Source organism: Porites lutea, chromosome 7 (assembly GCF_958299795.1).
Source record: "Porites lutea chromosome 7, jaPorLute2.1, whole genome shotgun sequence".
NCBI lineage: Eukaryota > Metazoa > Cnidaria > Anthozoa > Scleractinia > Poritidae > Porites > Porites lutea.
Genome location: NC_133207.1, coordinates 4,099,295 through 4,121,788, shown reverse-complemented (window position 1 = coordinate 4,121,788; position 22,494 = coordinate 4,099,295). Strand labels below are relative to the sequence as shown.

The window sequence follows — 22,494 nt, the reverse complement described above, 5'->3', positions numbered from 1 at the left end:
TATAAAGGACAAGGCAATAAATTTTTCAAGTCCTGCAATCCTTCAAGGGGCTGAGTCTTGAGGATGATTCTGTGTTTTATTTTGGAATAATATTATTGAAAGTAAAGAAATCAGACAATCTTCTGAAAAACTGCAAGCAATTTGTAACTTGTCGCTAATTTAAAAAGAAGGGAAACTTTTCCCTGGTCAAAATGGATGGGGTGTTATCTTACCACAAAAAACTGTAAATTTACTAGACAAGACTACAAATAACCAATTTTTCGTGAACAATTTCAAAGATTTTTTTCATGGTCTTGCAAAAGCAATACAGATATTTTGTCTACAGTTCCATGTGTATTTCAGAAGTACCACTATCACAACTGCATAAAGCTGATAGATCACAAGGTTCCTTATCAAAACACTGCAAAAATGTTTCCAGAGGACATTCTGTTTGTTTGCCACAGCAAGGCACAGCAGTTAACTCTTCATTGACAAAAACTTGAACCATAAATGAATCCAAGTGTGACCTAAAATGTTCTGCTTGCTCTGAAGCAGTGTCTTTTGTATTGCATTTATACACAACAAATGCAATGTTGGCTCCAAAAGGTGCAATGTAGCTAGTTTTGTAATTGCGTTGACGAAACCTGGCAAAATTATCTGCTCTTAAATCCTCTTTGTCCTTGAATAAACCAAGCAATGAATAAAGTGGCTGAAGAGTTTCTCCATGAGCAAACATAAAGCTGCCATATACTTGATGCTCTTGCAAGGGTTCTGTTGCATTTTTCAAAGATGTAATTATCCTTTCTAGAAGAGGACAGCTACTTTTATAAGTTATTGGGTATCCATAGCCCCTTTTCCAATACTGCTTCAAGTCTGACAAGTAATCCAGAACTACTAAATCTTCTTCATCAAAGATTTCACACCAAGTGTTTTCTCTCTCATAAATTACAACTTCAAAGATGCAAGCTGTGTACATGCCAACTACATATTCTTCAGAAAGAACACCATGACCTATCTTCAGCTTGCTAGAAACTTTTTCAAGAACACTTCTCATTTCCTCACCATGTTTAAAATTTTTATATTCATGCTGAGCAGTTTTGTTTTCTGCAACCCTTCTTAAATACTTTTGGCAAAGATCAAAAAATCGCAGAAGAGGGTCATTGTCCACTGCCCTGGACAGGATTGCTACTGGCTGGAAGCGATTGGCTGCGAGATTACCTCGACCTTCAAACAAACCAAAGGAAAAAGCCATTGCACTTTGTGCAGCCCGCGTTGTACCAGTGCTGATAAACTCAAAGCTTTGTGGGGCGTAAGGATGGGATAGCAAACTAGGAAAACGTCTCAATGTCCTCTTCGCGATGTTATACATCTCCTCTTCTCCAACAGAAGTCAGTAATTTATCGTTTGAGGGTGAAAATGGGTTATTCCAAGGCAAACGAAGTTCTCCAATCTGAGTGCTTTTAATTCCGGATTTTACCAAAGCGTCGTGAACCACATTCAGCATCTTGTCTATTTTCTTGACATCATTTCGGCTGGGGTACCGGGAGCCATGTCTCAGTACCATGCTAATGTGAAGAGGTTCACAATTAACCGGCTCATTAAAAGAAACGTTCCGCGTCTTATCATAACGAGTTTTAGATGAAAACTTTTGATGCGTTTTCCGCGAAAGTGACGGTTCCATTTGTTCACTTTCTTGGGCAAAATATCCCATAATTTTCAGAAAAGGTATCAAGAAGTACATTGTCGGATTCATTGCCTTTTTTTATCCACCACCAGTGAGGCTAAAAATTATAGAATCAATAATCAGTGTCTGCAAAGGGAAAAAAACACAATTTCTGCCAGGCGGAAAATGAAAGAGAAGTGGAACTACCCACAGATCTGTTCGAGCATATTAGTTCTCAGGCTCCTTGACCGTGGATTTCAAGCATGGCGGACGTTTGGGTCGGAAGCGAAACAGGACTTTTAAAAGGTATACATGCGTTAAAAAGCTATAGCTTTTCTTCTTCGAAAATTTTAATTACCGACTGGTGCTATTAAAAGATATATGTGATTTGAAGGCGAGGTAAACTGCTCGAATTTTCTAGGGGTTGACCTGAAAAAGGGTTCCTTTACGAACTATGGTGTCACAGAAAAAGTGGACAGAAGCCATGCAATATGTTCCATGCACTGGGTTGATGAGGATGAGAATCAGGTATAAAGGAAATTTTACATATTTTATCTCGAGTGAAAGATAGGTTTAGGGTTAACCCCTTGAATCAAGTTTGGACTGTCCAACATATTGGGCTGCCCCCGGTTAAGGTTCTTACCCCTGAAGATTAAATAAATTGCATTCACCCCTGAAGACTTCCATAGAATATGGGTGTACCCCTGAAGAATTTCGTGAAAATGAAAGCTCCCTGATGAATTCTATGCTTCCTCAACCGAGGTGGGGAAGGGGGGGGGAGGGGGGGTTTAAAAGCAGTAGCCCATTATAGAGGGTCGTGAAGGGGGGTACCAAATCCCAGTTCCCAGCCTAAATTTGGCCCAAATCCCAGTTCCCAGGCTAATTTTTGCCAAAATCCCAGTTACCAGTTTTCCTTTTTGTTAGTTCAATGACGACACAGCAGTTCAATAAGTACACAACAGATCAATAACCACACCCGTAGTTCAATGACTACACATCAGTTCATTGAACGTAAACTACATGTACAGCATGTAGCTGCGGGAAGAATAGCCAAAAATACGTTAGTTATTTTTTAATAAGAATGCATAGCATTAAGTAAGTGGTAAATACTCATTTAGCTATGGTACAAGAACTAAATAAGTAAATAGCTATGTTACACTGTTATTAAGTTCTAGTGAGCTCACTAATATAGATGGGAACATAGACTGATGTTATTTTAAAAATTTTAGTCCGCTCAGAAGGTCTGTCATTCTCATCAGGGGCACAGTGAACAGACCTGGAAAGAGAGTCAGCGCCGAAAGGGTAAAGCCAACTCGGTCTGGAGAAAACTTCAACTAAATAACCCGACAACGCGCGCGTTAATAAAGCAGAAAAAAATCACAGTTTACCGTGGATGAAATCTTGTTTTTTGACTCTCTTTCCGCACGTTTCAAACCGTGGTACCACAGCTGGCTCTACGTGCTTGACAGAACGTAACTATGCAACCGTGTAAGCCTGGTAGCTAGACCGCGGGCGCGAAGGCGAAAAATACTGATTTCACGGTCTCTACTGAGGAGTGCAAGGTCTATTGCTACCAAATTTTATTTTTCTATTTCAAAATATTGGAGCAAAGACCGCTGAAGAAAAGAAATCCCATTCCCATTTTATAATTGTTCATCCCATTCCCAGTGGCTAAATCCCAGTCCCAGTGAGTAAATCCCATTTTCCCAGTCCACAATAAGGCTAATCCCAGTTCCCGTTTTACCCCTTCACGACCCTCATTATATGCATTCGATTCACCTTAATCACACGACTGCATTAGCCCTACATATATTATTACTCTGATGGTCATTTGCTTATAAAGGATTGAGTGGCCTTAGTTAAGTTCAAAAGGATTTCGTGCAAGTGACTATTAACGAAAAATCTCTTAGATCCAATAATAGGTGTCGCTTGTGTTGGATACAAAGATTGATCTTTTTGTTTGTATTGTTCCTTTCCTGTATATCAAGACACTTAATACTCTCTTGGACAGTAGTATATATTACTTTCCCTTGAATCTAGCCTAAGAAAACAGCTGACATTTCTCAACGCCACCACTGTATTTTGCAAAGAAACCAGTCCTTGTATCTTGGAATGTCAGCTGTTTGCTGAGGCTACCTTGAATCAAGCTTCCTATGAAGTGATACTATTCTTCCTGGTACCATATTGTCATTTCCCAGAACAAGAAAGACAGGGCTGTGTTATACCGGTGCCCGGGAACTTCAGGTTACTAACTTTTGCCTTTGGTTAATTAAAAAAAAAAGCCTATCTTGTACCTAGGACTTAACTGCCTCACCCCAGGATTTTACAGCACTCTCTCTAATTTTTCTGGGAGGACGGCCTTGCTAGTGTTAAACGAAAATTGTTACCTTTTAAAACCTGTCAAAGAGACCTTAAAAAACCTTTAAAACTGCTATTAAAATATCTCCCTTGACTAAACATTGATAGAAAGGAAGAGTACGTGAAAAAAACGGGCCCAACTTTTTTTGTTAATAAATGATGATTATCATTAATATAATTGTTTTGTAGATTTTATTGGGATTAGAAAATGGTATCGTGAAGACCTTTGATGTCAGTAAAGGTGAATTTGTCGCAGAAGAAAGCTTCCCTATAAATGACAAAAAATTGAAAGGACTCTTTAAATGGGAAAAGTAAGTTTATCAAGGAAAAAAAGATAACTCTAAAGTTTTTGTGGTAGATATCTGATCTAAACCAGAAATACAATCAGTGACAAAATTACATATAGTTGACTGAAATGCTTTGTTCAAGGCAGCCAGCATCTTCCATGTTTTATTCCTTGACCAAAACAAAGCTTTTCCTCCCCAATCCCGTAAGCAATGTTGTGCCAATGCTTAAGCTGCCTGTAGGAAACCAGGAACAAGCCATCTTTGCTTGTGGTTGGGGTAAGGGGTGTAGACTGTGTTGTTCTCCAAAATAATTCTCCATTTTGTGTAAGTGTCTTAAACATTTTGTTATAAATTGTAGGAGATATTGTGCATCATTTTCATGGCTGAATGAAATTCAGGCAAAGCTGAATTGGCACAAAAATAATTATTATTAATGTTTTTTGATAAATGGTGGGGGGGGGGGGGTGGGGGGGGGTGTTCCAGGCATGCTTGTGATCTCTGCTTTGCCATCATTAAAGCTAAAGAGCTTTCACCACGTGACTCTTCTGCTTACTACACAAGTTATCATGCTATGCAATTTTTGGTCAGGAACGGTGCTGGCCTTTCAGGAGTCTCTGTCCTCCACGACACACAAGATTTTGTCGGCCCGTTACTATCCAAGTGTAGAAGTTTCACATAATTCGTATTTCGTAGCCAGTCAGTACAGACCCTTCCTCAATCTGTTGCAATAATTATGCTGGTATCCAGAATCGTTCTAGAAGCACCAAGACCCATTGATGGTGCAACACTTTTTAAGTGGAGGGGGCTACAATTCTCCTCTCCCTCCCCTTCCAACAATGTTACCTTTGTTTGACCAGAAACAAAATAAAACACCATCCTCGCTAAAAGAGTGTGTGTCAGAGCGGAGGGGGGGGGGGGGGGGCGGGAAGGTGGGGCTAAACCCTAGCTTTCTGAGGTTGCAGTCCCTGAGACTTGAGACACACTTATCTGCAGCTGAGATAATACATTATTGCTGCCATTCTGTTAATAACACAAGGTCTGATTTCCTCTTTGCAGTTCATTTGTGACATGTGTAGAGTCAGGCTTACTTCAAGTATGGCGAGACAATGATAATCCGGTAAGTATTTTAACATTGCTCTGCATGCCATAAATTTGCTGCTTACTAAGTCATGACCAAAAAAACAACAAATCAAGCTTTATTTTACCTGTGTTGAATTGTGGGTCATGTTTAATTTCCTTTGGCTCTAAATTACTTAGAATTTGTCTCCTGATTTGGTCAGGAGCCAATTACCCTACTCCTGATTTGGTATGTGACCTTTAGTTGCGAAGAATTCAGATCAGAGCAACATATTTTCCTTATCAATATCTTGTGATTGAAAACAAAAAAATATCTTGCATCCTAGTACCCTGGCTCTAGAGGTCCATTCTTGAAATTCCTAAGGTGAAATAAACCGTACTAACAGTTTGATAAAGCTCCCCAGATGGACCTTTATTTTTCTTTCTCTCAGCAGTTTGCACCTTGCTATCGTAGCTTCGCTGCAAACTATAAGGAATCAGATAAGAAAAAAGTAACCTCTGGAACACAGGGCAACATTCTACTTGTGGAGAATTAGGATCTGTTACACTGTAAAACTCAATACAAAAAAAAATGTTTTTTTTGTTGTTTTTACTTTTGTAATAAAATATTTTTTTAATCCTCATTTCAGACAGATGTCAGGGTTGGTGCCAATGTGTCTACTGTTCGTCAGAATCCTTTGTGTCCTTCTCAAATAGGAACAGGTGGCCAAAAAAATGATTTGAAACTCTGGGACCTTAGCAGGCCTGAGGAACCAGTATTCAAAGCCAAGAATGTAATTTGAATTTATTGATTTTTTAATTTTTTTTTTTAAGTTTCGATTTTTAAACGAAGACTAGTGAGCTGCACAACGGATGATGTCTTGCATTTGTAAGCTTTTTCGTTTATTTCCGACACGTTTTGTGTCCAACTAACACTTCGTCAGGGAATGAATACATCTAACAAAGAATGGCATATATTTACACATTAACGTGCATAAGTTTAACTTCCTATAGAAGTGAATATTAACGGAACTATGCTATAAACAGACGTTACAAGAAACGTCTACATACATAGTTATTGCGTGTTGTTAAATTTTGGGGGCCAAAAAAGGGCTAATCGAGTTTGAGCAGAAAAGTTTAAGATTTTAGACTGCACTTGAAAAATCTCAACAACTTCTAATCTCCCCAACAGCTTCCAAATGATTGCCTCGACCTTCAAGTTCCAGTCTGGGTAACTGATATAGGATTTTTGCCTGGTCAAGGCTCGTCATCCAGAATTGCGGTTGGTACCGCCTATCATCAGATTCGGCTGTACGACACCAAAACACAGCGACGACCAGTTTTGAGCTTTGACTTTGAGGAGCATCCAGTATCAGCACTGGCGGTTACTGATAACGAAAAGTAAGATAACAAGGAAAAAATGTTACATGTACTATGGTACAGTTTATAGTTGTGTTTGAAGGTTATTTCATGAGTGCTTTGGCTTCTGAAACTCTTTTCGATTTAATAGCGGAAAATTTCCCACCAATGGCTTCAACCAAAAGCAAATCCCACCGTACGCCCGTTTTCCGGCGCTTTTCAACGGCACTTCTTGATTGGTTAATTTGAATTTCTGCGCGTGATGTGATTGGCCGAAATGCCAACTATCCTTTTAAGAACTGACAAAACAACGCTCGTGATATTTAGAACGGTGATGATGAACATCCGTTGAAGACAAGAGCAAAAGAGTCCCGAAAAAGTGCGGAGGAAGGACAAGCAGAGAAAACGATTTGCTGACTGCTAGCTTATAGCCATGTAAATACTGGTCTTATCCAGCTATTTTCTCGTTGTTTATTCCATACCGTACACTCTCTTAATAAAAGACCCTTAACCCCCTACACAGTAAAACAAATTTTAGTGCCGATCCAAGCAGTGTCGGCTTATTTATTTCTCACGTACTGTATTTTCTTACTTAGCATTGTCATTGTGGGAAATACCGTTGGAACAATGGGTAGGATAGACTTGCGAAAGGGTAAGAGCAGTGCAGTGGTCAGTAATTCTCTGACGTCATTATATTTCTCCTCTTCTAATTGGCTTAAATCTCATGTCTACTTCTTCATGACCAGCCAGCGTTAACCATATTTGGAATGATGTTTGCCGATATCAACAGGATTGACGTCAATCTTCTTGATATCGGCAGGGAAAAGGGGCGCAAGGCCAGGAAGCTGGGCTGTTTTTGGCAGTGTAGACAGGGAGGATAAACCCTGGTGTAGAGCTGAAGAAAATAGCGGAGGATTTCTTTTTTTTTTGTATTCTAATAAATTTTTATTTTGTTTTACAAAAAGTTCGTGCATTGCATATGTTTTACAAACGATAATTATGAGCATTTAACACATTAAGTATGCTTTTAAGGCGAAATGGCCTAACAGGTGCCTTAAAAAGGTTTCTAGAGTATGTCAAAATACCACTTAACTGATGACATGCACTATTTGAAGAATTGTGTATTTTTTATAACATACTCTGAAGCCGAATCCAATAATTGCTAACTATAACAATTGCATTACTTGCTTTATAATGGAGACGAAAACAACGTCCAGACAAATCATTCCTCTAGCTGTTCAATGCGTCTGGTGTAAATACAGAACATTATTAAGGTCTTGAAACAATCTTTCCGGGTATTTTTGTTCTAGAATATGTTCAATTAAACGCGTCCTGAGTCTGCAAAAATCTTACGCTAGCTAGCTAATTCTAGCGGCCACCAATGCAAGGTGAAAATAAGCGGCAGTGAAAAAAAAGTGAACGAGAAAACGAACGACATTTCCTTCATAAAACGTGTAACTAAGTCTGAGAAGTTTCTGGAAGTTTCATGTTGTGGTCGTGCAAAACAACGGCAAAGAAATGTACAAAAAAAGTGTGCCGCACGTGCAAAGTTGCTTTTTTGCTAATTAGACCTAGTGTTGTTTTTCACCGTTCTCCGCGTTGCCTTCGCCGCTTAACATTACACGATTTTATATTTTGTTTGAACAAACTATAAATATTATCGAGAGCTTCGCTTTTAGCCCTGGCTAAATCTATGTATTAATTTAACTCCCCTTCTTTCAGGTCAGCTTCAAGGTCATTATAAAGGATTTGCTGGCGGCATTCGCTGCATTTCCTGTCTCAGTAAGCAGCAGATGGTTGCATCGTGTGGACTGGACAAGTTTCTTAGAATACATCATCTCCAAAGCAGAAAACTTCTTCATAAGGTACTCTTAAAACTATACATAGAACACTCATCGTATGAGGCCGTTATGCGAAGGCCAAGAATAGGTAACAGCACAACTTTGACAAAAAAAAGTCTTAACATCTGCCGCAGTTGTCTTTACCAGGATGAATGAAATTAGTCGTTGAAAGTTCTAGTACAACAGAGGAAACACAGGAACAAAATTTGCCGAGAAGGTGTTGTTAAAATGGGCTTCAAATACCCTATAGCATTTCGCATGATAGTTTTTCCAAAATGCTTTAAGTGAAGTTGAGCTGAAATAATTCACCGTCATATGGCCGCTTAGTATAACAATAAATGACAGGAGGCAAACCAAGTGACCGTTTACAAGCGTGGCCGATGTCTTGACGTCAGAACAAGGGAAAAAAAATCCAGTTAGTGGTCTCTTACAGTATGTAACATCCAGCGTTTTCGAAGGGAACATTTGTTTCGCCTATTCCACTCAAGTTTTTCTCTGCTTATTTACGATTCCAGGTGTATTTGAAGTCTTCCTTAAACTGCTTACTGCTTTCGGCCAGAGAAATAGAAAAGGTTTGTTTGATTATATCTATCTTATACGCATTTCGTTATTGAGAATGATTCTGATTCTATTTGAACTATTTCATTTGCTGCCGGGTAACTATGGTGGGTCGTGTTTGAGCCGGGTCTCCCTGGTTCTTTGGGAAGAGTTAATCAAACTTTTAATTAAAATTGTAAGTCCTTTATATAACATTTTATAGCTATTTTTAATTGTACTTAATTATCACTATTATTTCTTTTCAATATATTTTTTCATATATGAAGGGCCTCTATGGATAGCAGTTTTTATTTTGTACAAAAACTGAAGGAGTTACCCTATTGAAAGAAAGGTTTCTATCTATCTATCTAACTCCTAATTTTCTATACTCGATGTTGCAGTTACATTACTAGGAGAAATTTGACCGCGTATTACAGGCCCATCGTATGAGTTAACAATGGTTAAACCAAATAGTCGTTTGTTGTGTATGTTACAGAACCTGCGAGGTGCAGAGGTTAAAGGTTCTACAGCTGCCTTATCAGACAAGTCTCTGAAAAGAACATCAGATCAGGAAGAACACAGTGACATTGATGATGATGATGTCTGGAATAAAATGGACGTTGTTACATCGAGTGTCAAGAGAAAAAGACTTCAAAAAAGTAAGAATTAACTGAAGGAAATTAAGTTAGTTGAGTGACCAACTTCGCATGGGTAGGGTGATTTCATTACCCTCACTGCAAAAGGTCATTGCTTCGAGAAAAAGGGTGTGCGTGGTTGGCCGCTTTTTATTTTCTGTTGCCTGATTTTTCGATTTCTCTCTATTAAAACAAGAGAAAGAAATCGGACTCTATAAAACTGAAAACATTTCTACAGAAAACGGTCATCAGAAATTAGAAAACAAAAACCACTAATAATTCAAACAATGAGGAGCAGAAGGACTGGAATCTCTGGCTCCATTGTCTACCTGATTTGCATTCTAACAGGCCATAGAAAGAAAAAAAACAATCTATGATTCTTCAAATATGGTAGAAAAGCAAAACTGTAGCCCGTATTTTTATCCATCGCTTGGCAATGCAAATGGCCATCTCTGTCAAGAAAGATTGTTGAGTTTCAGAAATTTTGCTACCATGGTAACGTGACGTCACATTTTTCCTCTCTATTTCCGACTTCCAAAAACTCTCTTTTACAAAACGAGGCAAAGTGCAAACCTTTTCTTTTCTTTCTTTTCTTCTTTATTTGCATAAGAATTAAAAATCAACTTCATATCAATGGCTTTGCACTTGCATCGCTTTCAAACTGAGGCTAGGGGCAACTCAAAAATGGCCTGTCTTTGCTTTATGTCTCAGAAACAAAAAGCAGTAAAAAGAAGAAAGACAAAGAAGGTGTGGAGTAACCTGGTATGTAAAAAGCCTCCAGTGCATCTCAAAAACGACAATACAAGTCTATACAAATCATGAGGTGAAAGGGGAGTGTCTGGAAAAACTCCCTTGATGTGGTCTTCTTGCATTGCAAGATGCCCGCCGTGTGTTCAATCCAAGTGATGTCTCTCATAAAAGACTGTCTATGAAACACATCGGATTCCTGATACTTCTGCGTTAGAGATTGTTTCCAAGGAGATTAATGCGTCGCTCACAGGGGTCATATTCTCAAACACTATCGAAAGTGCAGGAGATATGACGCGTAATCCCGCATAATTACATAAGCAATTATGCAATGCAATTAGCGCAATGAGCCTGCTATGGAGACAATACAAGTCTTCACTATTCATGAGGTAACGGGGAAATATCTGGCTGCGTTAGAAGTTATTTCCTCCTTGTATATATTGCAGTCTAGTTACAGAGACGAATGCCTGGTTCGCAGGGGTCATATTCTCAAACACTATGGCTAGTGCTGGAGATATGGCTTGTTAATCCACATAATTACATAATAATTGCATATTTATGCAATTATGCAATCCGCAAGCACCAAGCGCATAACGCCTGCTATGGGGAGGGTCTTCCACTGGCTTTGAAGTCAAATATGGGGACTTCAGACAGGACATTCTAAACGCCCACCCATCTTCAACATACGCCTGAACTGTGATATATTAATTGTGGAATTTGAGATTGCCTTATAGCAGTAAAAAAATAATGGATGATAATACGTTTCTGGCAAACTGCCCACCTGCCCCTCTCCTAAGCCAACACTTTGCCCTAAGGGCCTGTTTACGTGGAAGTGGGGGACCCCAGGTAGGTGAGGTAACCCGCTTAGGTGGGGTAAAAAATAACCCTCCTTTACATGTAATCTTACAACCCCGCCATCCCGGGGTGCGCATTTTCAAGATTATTGAATGGTTGCTAAGCACGTAAACAAGAAAAATGCTGGCAAACCTCGTGTTTTGGCGATTAATGCTCTTCTACACTCACGTGCTTCTCTTGCTGCAACCTTCAGTGCTGTGGCTTTCTATTGCTACCGTTAATAATGATGCAAAGCCACGGCCAAAATGAATTTTGCGCGAATTTTATGTATTCCGAACCCGACCCTGGCTAGGCGGGATACCGTCCCCTTGAAACGTTTACATGGCAAAATTTGATCCCGGCTGAGAGGGTTACCCGGTCTGGCAGACCGGGCTATCCGCCTAGGCAGGTCACCCCACCTATCATGTAAACGTTAACTAAGTAAAATGAGAGATTGTATGGACAGGTGGGTTACCTCACCTACCTGGGGTCCCCACCTCCATGTAAACCAGCCCTAAGTGAGAAGTAAGTGTTGATGTTGGCTTAGGGGAGGGGTCGATGGGCAGTTTCCCAGAAACATAAAATGATCCATAATGATTTTTCAGTGGCAAAGAAAATAAAAGCATTTTCTTTCACAAGAAAAAAAATAAGTCGACGTTAGTATTTGTTACTATGCTCTTTGTCACGTTCCTGAGCTCACCTCAAAGGCAAACAATATTGTAATGACGAATTACCTTGGGTACTGTTGTTGATGATTTTAAAAAATAAAGCCAAGATGTAAAACAAAGAGGAAGAAGAATTACAGTCACTTGAGCCGAATCTTCTTCCCGAAAGGAAGCGTTTAACATTTCATCTCAGGTTTCTGACCCTATTAAAGTGTATATGACACAAAATTTAAGTTTAATTAACAATTGTGAACTTTGAAAATACATCCCCAAAAAACTTCTTGAATTTTGGCTATCCAAAAACTCCTTTTTTCCCGTCAGAAATGTTCCAGAGACTGGGAACGAGTAAAAGACCAAAGAAAGGCTGATGACGTCTTCTGACGTCAGTTAGTTTACTCAGCCTTTGCTTCCGATTCTGTTCATCGCTTTGTCCTGTGTGGAATTAAGCAATGTAACTGACTTTAACGAAGCTATAGCTAAGTAAATGAAGATTCTGAAGATGATTGGGTGGGAGGAGGAAGGGGTTCCGACAATGACAATCCTTTGTATTTTCCTCCATCTTGTTAATTATTCTACATTCTTGAAAATCATTCCACGTCATACTTGTCAATTTGGCCGCGCGACAGAGCGGACATTCGCGTGTTTAGAAGACGAAAAATATGCTTTGCAAAATTATTGACCAGTTTAAATTTCGGATACATAGTTTGCATATATTTTAGAACTAAAAACGATAACAGGAAAATCCGCATAGTATCCAATTTAAATCAAAATTTAAAACTATACTTTATGTCCTTATAGCAACGTAAATAGATCGAAATAAGTGTTTAATGTTTAAAGGAAAGATAGCGAAGACGTATTAACGTAAAGATAATGTATTACATGTTCTGTTTGATGCCCATTAGCGCTTGCCTGCGTGCAGACGTCTCCTATTTCCTTTGTTGCAACATTAGCGCCTGAAAATTGTCCCTTATCGGCCGGACTAGCCTGTGAGCCAAGCGAAAATAAGACGCGCGTGATCTGGAGAACTAAAGGGTTGTGAGGTTTCGCAGTAGTTTTTGCGACCTCTTCACATTAGGAGCCTGGAACAGGCTAGATCCACTCTGCCACTAAAAAATATCGTATTTGCAAGGCACTATTTTTATATATCATGTCTATGTGCGATGAAAACATCATAAATCTTAGTGCCTCTTATATTGAGAATATCGTAAATTGTTATAAATCCGAACACTAATTAAACTTTCTTACTTCTTTCTTTCTTTCTTTTATACGAGTGGCGTAGAAGCTGACATAGCCAAGTAATTTTTCTTTTATGATAATATTCAATATATAGTTGATGTTCCTTTCTTTCTTACTTAACTTTTATTTTACTTTGTTTCATTTGTCATTGTATTGACTGTTTTGGTACGGAAATCTTCTTGTCGAAGATAAAGTCAACTATAAAGTTGTTGTTGTGATCTGCGAATGAAGATATGCCGAAAGTAGAATGATTCTGTTCATTTGTAGGAACAACCTAAGCGACTGAAAAAGAACCTGAAAATATTCAGGCTTGACCGGGAATGGAACCCTGACCTTTGCGACTAACCGGACGCAACGCTCTATCCGTTGATAATAATCTCCGTCTCCGCTAACTTCCGTTTAGATTGCAACATGATGAGAAATTGAAAGAGGTTCTTGACAAAAGCGAAGAATCACATTCGGATATGTTGTTTTGCAGTACTGCTGGTTATCTATTGGCAATGGTTGACACGAAACTCAATTAGGATCACCGGTGAAAGCAAACAAGGGGTAGGGTTATTCAGAAAGGCATGGGGTTTTATCGAGGAGCTGCTTATGAAGTTCTTTTCAATGTCATAAAATAAATGACATAGGTCAACAAAAAAGGTAAAATTAATTGTTTCGCGGTTAATGCTGCTGTCTACTACATAATTAATTTTTGATTATTTTGCACGGCAAACAAAAGAACAAATATAGCGCATCAGTTTTGAAGACTTTTTTTTCGGAAACCCACAGCTTCATCCCAGTCGAGCCTGCAGCGATGGAAGGAGGGGCTTAAATTTGCAAGACGTCCCACAAAAACCCACTCAGTTTCACGACTTTAAAAAGCTAAGGTAGTTGCTGTTAATCTCCCGGCTGCCCCTCCCAAAAAAACCGTAATGCTGTCCGCACCTCAAAACGAAACTTCGCATTCTCTCGTCGTTGTTACTGGGGGAAGTTTTCTATTATGTCTTTTGATCCTTCTCACGATTTTTGGCGCTTTCGTCGTGTATTCTGCGTTTCTTTTAAACAAAAATTTGCGTACGAGGACGAACTTGTTTTTCTTAAGTCTTGTAACCGCGGATGTCTTGTTCGCTGTATTCGCCATGCCCTCAGAAATTGTGCATTTCTCGTGTCATCCATACTGGCCTCTTGGAGAAATGGGTTGCAACGTTTGGAGTTCATTATATGTGGCTTTTGGTAGCGCGTCTGCCTGTCACCTGTGCGCCATTGGCATAGATCGCTTGTTGGCCATTTCACGTCCTTTCCAATACTACAGCGACGTTTCGTTTAGTGTAGTTGTTTCGTTGACCCTCCTATGGATCTTTGCTTTTTTTAGCGGAATTGCAAGTTATCACATCTGGACGCAACCATACCAAAATTTTTGCTATGCGTTCCACGCTCCGATAGAGAGCTCTCTTTTGTTTATGGTCTTTGACCTTTTGGTACCTTTCGCTATCTGTGTCTTAACGTATGCGAAGATATTTCAAATATCTCAACAGCAAGCAAGAAGAATAATCAGAACCCAAGGATGGGTCAACCGTGAGACTAATGCTTTACGAGTGTCTAGAAAATCAGCCAAAACCGTGGGCCTGCTGGTTGGTTTCTTCGCCTTGGCCTTTCTGCCGTTTCTAATTTTCCATGCCTTGGATGGGTTCATGGTATTGCCCAATCGTTTTTATTTCGATTGCATTGTGAAGTGGCTGACTTTTGCCAACTCTTCCATGAACTGGTTGCTTTATGGATATTTAAATCAAGAGTACAGACAAGCATTAAAAAAGCTTTTAAATGATTTTGGTTGTTTCAGATGTCGCTCTTGTCGCAGAGAGACCAGGCAAGTGGACGTCATCTAAGGACATACGATATCTTGAACTGAAATACTCGTCTCAGTGCTAGCTCAAAATATTTGCTGAATCTATACATTTGTACATATGTACATTATTAATCCTTATGACTTCATTTTTAATAAGTTTAGCTTGAATGTTCTCTAGAACTCTGCCAGCCTCGCAAGAAATGTCCGAATCGATCCGAAATGCTTGGTGAAGTGTTCTGCAGTTGCCATGGCGTTTACGGTCCGTATAACGTTTCTCTTCGGAATTAAAGTCACTTTTTCAAGCTATAGGCAATGTATTTTAATGGTGGTTTATGAAAAATACCGTGTTTTTTGTATTTTTGTGGGTAAGCGCAGGTGAGGCCACAGTGGTGTGACTCGTTCACGTGATCAGGGTCCATAGTCCACTGTCAACAAAGTTTTCAACGTTTCTTTTTAGTCGTAAACTCAGTTTTATTATAGAAGTTACAATAGATTGTATCGCTAAAAACATCCTGAAGTATTTGGAAGAACGTCTGGTGACCCAGTTGCAAGTAGCTGTGGTTTACGAGCAGTTGGCTACAGTTCTGAGCCTAATGCATGCGAAGGCGTCGTTTGAAGTATGAACGCGATGAATTCGAAGCCGTGAAGTTTGAATGTAGGAGGTTCTTCTCTTTTATTATGGACATTTACTCAAGTAAGCTACATTTCACTCTCATTATGAGGTTTTCAGCCGAGTGCTCACTACAGCTCTGTTTTAGGATTAGCATTCCGGATTACCGTTAGAATAGGCAAGACTTTTCGAACTGAGAATTGAGCCTCATTTCAACAGTGAAATCACACTTAAATTCCAGAGAAAATCTGAGAATTTGCAACCATATGTCTAAAGCTCAGTCTAGAAAACTGTTCTGTGAAATTTGTAACCAAAAAGATGAAGAGGAGTATGTAATTTGTTGCGAATTCATGTAAGTTAAAACGTGATATCAACTCGGTGCATTTGTATGGCTTCCTTTACTTTTACGGGGACTCAACACAACTGAGTGCTCGCCACAGAAAATTTCTGACGTATGAACAACGTTTAAAGAAAAACAGATTAGAAGTTATGGAATGCCCATGAAGAAGACGCGATAGCTTAGTAGAGACAGCGATATGAACTCATACAAAGATTGTTGTTTTTTTCTGTGATCAATTTACGGTGAACACAATAGGGAATACAACAGCAAGTAGTTTCAAGAGAGTCATGATTTTTTTTCTCTTTCATAAATCACATATTTCGTATCAAATTTGCCATACTGTTGCGTATAATGAAATAATATATAATAGATTTGCACCACCATTTCAGACAGATTTTCAGCGTCTTGCCTAGAGCACGAGCCCGCTAAAAGTAAAGAGGGTCATTCGTATTAGTGTTCTTATTTAGATTCTGAAGGTTAATTGTCAAGAAACAGTTTTAAAGTAGTCTGAAAATAGTTTTCCCCCGTATAACGTATTTGAATAACTCTGTCGAGTACTTTTAACAAAGTGAAACGATTTATTGTAAGTGTAGTAGTATACTGTGTTGAAAGATAAGCCCCATTTTGGATTTCCCGCATACTAAGTTGGATTTCCTGCATACTAATTAAGTACCTTTCTGCATACTAATTCGGTATGGGTTTTCTAATGAGCGTCTCTCTACTTCAATAGAAACAATAGGCTTGCCTAGACTCGCCCGGTAAGTAACTTGAGCACGGTTTTCGGACTGTCTATTAAAAGGAAAATGGGAGCGATCACCTAGCAACGCGAGAAACGGATTTCTATATCTTATTTAGCGCTAAAACTCAGATATATAAACAAAACACATACAGAAAGTAGAGTTGAAAAGTCTTTATTTCAATTTAGTTTACGTCTTTATTTAGCGCTAAAACTCGGATACATAAAACACACTCACATATACACAAACTGGAGCTGAAAACTCTCTTTGTCAATTTTGTCTGACTATTACAGAACTGTTTTCTCCGCTTTATCTCGAGGAAATGAAAAACTATTAAAGTCTTGTAATTTCACGCACCGTTAGTTTAATTATGCGAGTTCACAAGCCCAAAGTTGAATACAAATTAGCTCTACAGAAAAGACCCAAGGGAGCACCTTGACGTATTGTTATAAAACAAATAACTTAACAAGGATCAATTAGAACACGCGACTAATAATTGCTAGCGATAAAAACACAAGAGAGATACCGTTTAAAACAAAAAGAGTCAAATACAAAGCGATTTGAAAGAAATCTATTAAAATAGTCAAAGAAAGCAAGCCATGTTTTACTTACCCCTCTCCCTTTTAGTGCGTTGCTAGGTGACCGCTCCTGTTTTCCTTTTAGTAGACGGTCCGAAAACCGGGCTCAAGTTACTTACTGGGCGAGTCTAGACAAGCCTATTGTTTCTATTGAAGTAGAGAGACGCTCATTAGAAAACCTATACCGAATTAGTATGCAGGAAGGCACTTAATTAGTATGCAGGAAATCCAAATTAGTATGCGGGAAATCCAAAATGGGGCTTATCTTTCAACATAGTATACTACTAAGTGTTATGTTCAGTAATCTCTACTTTCTCTAAGAAGAATGATCACATTGGTAGTCCAGATAACCAATCGATATAATTACACTTTAAAAACAAAAGCAAGAAGTCCTCTAGATACCTTATCATTCCTTTATAGAGTTTTTATGCCCTGGAGTCACTTTTACGACGCAGTGTTAAAAGTATCCGTCCTTCACGTTAGACAAGCATAAGATCATATAATATTACAGGTTTAGGTTTTCGTCGAGATCCTTCACGTCGTTAAGAATTCTAAGATGTGAGCCAAGGAAGGACATTGTATACCATTAGCTAGGTAGGATAAATCACTGAATCTATATCCTTTGCTACTGTAATTGACTTCTATTAACTTTAGATTAACTTCTCTCAGCAGTCGAGTCGATAATGGTTAGAACTCACGTGCTTTAGGTCAACTATTTCATGTTAGTGCAACAACTGAAGTACAAATTATTGTGACATTTTCAGGTCTAGTTAAAACGACAGAAGCACGTAAATGACCATAAATCTCAATGCATAAATCTTTGGTTAGTAATGCAGATGTAGCATATGTCGTAGAAATAGAGAATAAAATAAATCTTTCACAACTTGCAACTGGATGTTCGGTTTTCCGGTGTATCGTTCGCGAGAACGTTTATACTATACTCATAAGTGATACTCATAGAATGTCTCTTTTTTAGATGCAAGAAATAAATGTAGTGGTAAATTAACACTAAAATTTGATCCATTCCCTCTACAGTTTCATTGATTTTCCTTGGCTCTACGTCCTGCCTCCCTGACGCATAAACGCCCCGAAGGCACAAAAAATTATTCACCTCAAGCGTTTTGTAGGACGCAAAGGTCGATCGATCGATGTAACGATGTTTTTGAAGAATGTCCTGTTCAAGTAATTTTAAATCTGTATTAAAACGAGAGTAACATCGCCTGCCTATAAATTTCGTCGAGAAGTAATTTCTCAACGAATTCATGCAAATACTTCAACAAAATTTCTTATATTTCAATTGCTGCCATTTTGATTTACCTTCATGGGCTAGGTTGATCATTATGTTTACCATATATGGAAAACATGTGGTTGAACTGGGTTGGACGACAATGGTTCGGCAATTAAAAGTTCAACTTTTTATCGTCTATTAACACTGAAAATGTTTCAAGAAACGCCACTCAAAAGGTTTTTTACAACTTCTGTCCATGGGCTATACGAAACATGGGGTTTGGGTAATAATTGAGTATTCACCGCTTGCTTAGCGCCCACGCCTCAGCTTTGAAGAGAACGGATTGGTTACCAAGACTTAACAAATGCCGATCGAGTTCTGAATCAAAACAAAGAAAATTTCCAGCCTATCGATAAGAATTATACGGGAATAATTTACCAAAAAAGACGGAAGACTGCTTCCGTGTAAACAATTCAAGTATTTAAAGTCCATTTCGTCTCGCGTTTCTTTCCGTTGAGGTTAGCACATCAGTGACGGACTGCTTCTAGTTCATTGGTCGCTTTTCAAAGGGCTTTGATTGTCCCCTAATGGTCATCTTTCCTACATTTACCAAACGTAAGTGTCGCCACGTTAAGTCAGAATCCATTAGGTAATTGTCAATGAGTGATTCTAATTTTCAGTGGACAAAAATACCTTGTACCAGAATATTCTAAGCCATATCGCATTCTTTTTTACACTTTTCAAGGGCTATAGATGTAATAAGTGATCTGTAATAACACCAAAGACAATTTCTAACGGGAGACCAAGAAAATAAATCTCAAATTTCACAGGAATTGAGAAAACACAGGTAAAATCTTCATTCCTAAGATTTCATTTTGTGAAATTTGAGGCTTTTGAAGTTTGTTTTCTCGGGCTACAATAAGAACCTTTTCGTCGGAGTTATTTCGTACGACTTATTACATTGATAGCCCTTCAAAAGTGTGAAAAAGGATGCAATATGCTTGAAATTATTCTGGTACACGGTTTTTTTCCACTGAAAATTAAAATAACTCAATTGCCTAATGGATTTTGTCTTAATTTTGCATACACCTGGCTGGAAATAGCCACTTTCTTTGACATCCCGTTGTAGATTTCCCGTTTTTTCTAACTCTTGTGCCAATATGTATCATTTATTAAAGTGATCCATTGCTTTTCCTGCATTCCTAAGTGCTGCATTGGTAAAAAGGCCCCAATAATGATCTAAAAAATCTATCTTGTCAAGCGCCAGAATATCTTAATTTTAAAACTGCAGCAAATTTCCAATATCATCCCCCTATTCTACAAATTATACTTTAAATTCTAAGTATAACATTCATGTTCAGCACGAACCCCGTATAGTCTTGGACGACTCTTGAGAGTAACTAAGACTCCATATATTTAATTACTTTTTGTTAGCTGGTCCATATAATTTTTTGGTAGTATAGTTCTATCTGCTCCCTTTTTGTATGCTCACAAGCCTATCATAGGCTAACTTTGACTGAATTGTTGCGAAACACGAAAGGCTACTCTAAAAGGAAAGATAGCGAAGATGTATTAACCTAAAGATAATATATTACATGTACTGTTTGATGCTCATTAGCGCTTGCCTGCGTGCAGACGTCTCCTATTTCCTTTGTTGCAACATTAGCGCCTGAAAATCGTCCCTTATAGGCCGGACTAGCCTGTGAGCCAAGCGAAAATAAGACGCGCGTGATCTGGAGAACTGAAGGGCTGTGTGTTTTCGCAGTAGTTTTTGAGATCTCTTCACTGGAACAGGCTAGATCTAGTCTGCCACTAATAATATCATATTTGCAAGGCACTATTTATATATATCATGTGTATATGCGATGAAAACATCATAAATCTTAGTGCCTCTTATATTGAAAATATCCTAAATTGTTATAAATCCGAACTCTAATTAAACTTTCTTACCATACGAGTGGCGTAGAAGCCGTACATAGCCACGTAATTTTTCTTGTATGATAATATTCAATACATAGTTGATGTTACTTTCTTTCTTTCTTAACTTTTATTTTACTTTGTTTCATTTGTCATTGTATTGACTGTTTTGGTACTGAATTCTTCATGTCGAAGATAAAGTCAATAAAGTTGTTGTTGTGATCTGCGAATGAAGATATGCCGAAAGTAGAATGATTCTGTTCATTTGTAGGAACAACCTAAGCGATTGAAAAAGAACCTGAAAATATTCAGGCTTGACCGCGAATGGAACCCTGCCCTTTGCGACCAACCTGACGCAACGCTCTATCCGTTGATAATAATCTCCTTCTCCGTTAACTTCCGTTTAGACGGCAACATGATGAGAAATTGAAAGAGGTTCTTGACAAAAGCGAAGAATCACATTCGGATATGTTGTTTTGCAGTACTGCTGGTTATCTATTGGCAATGGTTGACACGAAACTCAATTAGGATCACCGACGAAAGCAAACAAGGGGTAGGGTTATTCAGAAAGGCATGGGGTTTTATCGAGGAGCTGCTTATGAAGTTCTTTTCAATGTCATAAAATAAATGACATAGGTCAACAAAAAAGGTAAAAGTAATTGTTTCGCGGTTAATGCTGCTGTCTACTACATAATTAATTTTTGATTATTTTGCACGGCAAACAAAAGAACAAATATAGCGCATCAGTTTTGAAGACTTTTTTTCAGAAACCCACAGCTTCATCCCAGTCGAGCCTGCAGCGATGGAAGGAGGGGCTTGAATTTGCAAGACGTCCCACAAAAACCCACTCAGTTTCACGACTTTAAAAAGCTAAGGTAGTTGCTGTTAATCTCCCGGCTGCCCCTCCCAAAAAAACCGTAATGCTGTCCGCACCTCAAAACGAAACTTCGCATTCTCTCATCGTTGTTATTGGGGGAAGTTTTCTATTATGTCTTTTGATCCTTTTCACAATTTTTGGCGCTTTCCTTGTGTATTCTGCGTTTCTTTTAAACAAAAATTTGCGTACGAGGACGAACTTGTTTTTCTTAAGTCTTGTAACCGCGGATGTCTTGTTCGCTGTATTCGCCATGCCCTCAGAAATTGTGCATTTCTCGTGTCATCCATACTGGCCTCTTGGAGAAATAGGTTGCAACGTTTGGAGTTCATTATATGTGTCTTTTGGTAGCGCGTCTGCCTGTCACCTGTGCGCCATTGGCATAGATCGCTTGTTGGCCATTTCACGTCCTTTCCAATACTACAGCGACGTTTCGTTTAGTGTAGTTGTTTCGTTGACCCTCCTATGGATCTTTGCTTTTTTTAGCGGAATTGCAAGTTATCACATCTGGACGCAACCATACCAAAATTTCTGCTATGCGTTCCACGCTCCGATAGAGAGCTCTCTTTTGTTTATGGTCTTTGACCTTTTGGTACCTTTCGCTATCTGTGTCTTAACGTATGCGAAGATATTTCAAATATCTCAACAGCAAGCAAGAAGAATAATCAGAACCCAAGGATGGGTCAACCGTGAGACTAATGCTTTACGAGTGTCTAGAAAATCAGCCAAAACCGTGGGCCTGCTGGTTGGTTTCTTCGCCTTGGCCTTTCTGCCGTTTCTAATTTTCCATGCCTTGGATGGGTTCATGGTATTGCCCAATCGTTTTTATTTCGATTGCATTGTGAAGTGGCTGACTTTTGCCAACTCTTCCATGAACTGGTTGCTTTATGGATATTTAAATCAAGAGTACAGACAAGCATTAAAAAAGCTTTTAAATGATTTTGGTTGTTTCAGATGTCGCTCTTGTCGCAGAGAGACCAGGCAAGTGGACGTCATCTAAGGACATACGATATCTTGAACTGAAATACTCGTCTCAGTGCTAGCTCAAAATATTTGCTGAATCTATACATTTGTACATATGTACATTATTAATCCTTATGACTTCATTTTTAATAAGTTTAGCTTGAATGTTCTCTAGAACTCTGCCAGCCTCGCAAGAAATGTCCGAATTGATCCGAAATG

The 22,494-nt window shown here is 38.7% G+C and overlaps 3 protein-coding genes and 1 pseudogene across 3 annotated transcripts; 3 read left to right on the top strand and 1 right to left on the bottom strand.

Moving 5' to 3' along the window:
* Nucleotides 1–57: 57 nt before the first annotated feature.
* On the bottom strand, nt 58–1,758 carry LOC140943033 (multiple inositol polyphosphate phosphatase 1-like). Its single transcript, XM_073392067.1, has one exon. The coding sequence runs from the start codon at nt 1,730–1,732 to the stop codon at nt 320–322; it is 1,413 nt and encodes a 470-aa protein (XP_073248168.1). The 5' UTR covers nt 1,733–1,758; the 3' UTR covers nt 58–319.
* A 139-nt stretch (nt 1,759–1,897) lies between these two features.
* On the top strand, nt 1,898–11,258 carry LOC140943779 (WD repeat-containing protein 74-like). The gene is made up of 11 exons (XM_073392887.1): nt 1,898–1,948; nt 2,064–2,170; nt 4,190–4,311; nt 5,344–5,404; nt 5,994–6,137; nt 6,536–6,744; nt 7,299–7,354; nt 8,425–8,567; nt 9,059–9,115; nt 9,577–9,739; nt 10,427–11,258. The coding sequence occupies exons 1-11, from the start codon at nt 1,906–1,908 to the stop codon at nt 10,471–10,473; spliced, it is 1,152 nt and encodes a 383-aa protein (XP_073248988.1). The 5' UTR covers nt 1,898–1,905; the 3' UTR covers nt 10,474–11,258.
* Nucleotides 11,259–13,422: 2,164 nt separating this feature from the next.
* LOC140943903 (histamine H2 receptor-like) lies at nt 13,423–16,011 on the top strand (annotated as a pseudogene).
* Nucleotides 16,012–20,892: 4,881 nt separating this feature from the next.
* On the top strand, nt 20,893–22,471 carry LOC140944217 (histamine H2 receptor-like). Its single transcript, XM_073393344.1, has one exon. It carries the CDS (start codon nt 21,359–21,361, stop codon nt 22,310–22,312), a length of 954 nt encoding a protein of 317 aa, XP_073249445.1. The 5' UTR covers nt 20,893–21,358; the 3' UTR covers nt 22,313–22,471.
* The last annotated feature ends 23 nt before the right edge of the window (nt 22,472–22,494 follow it).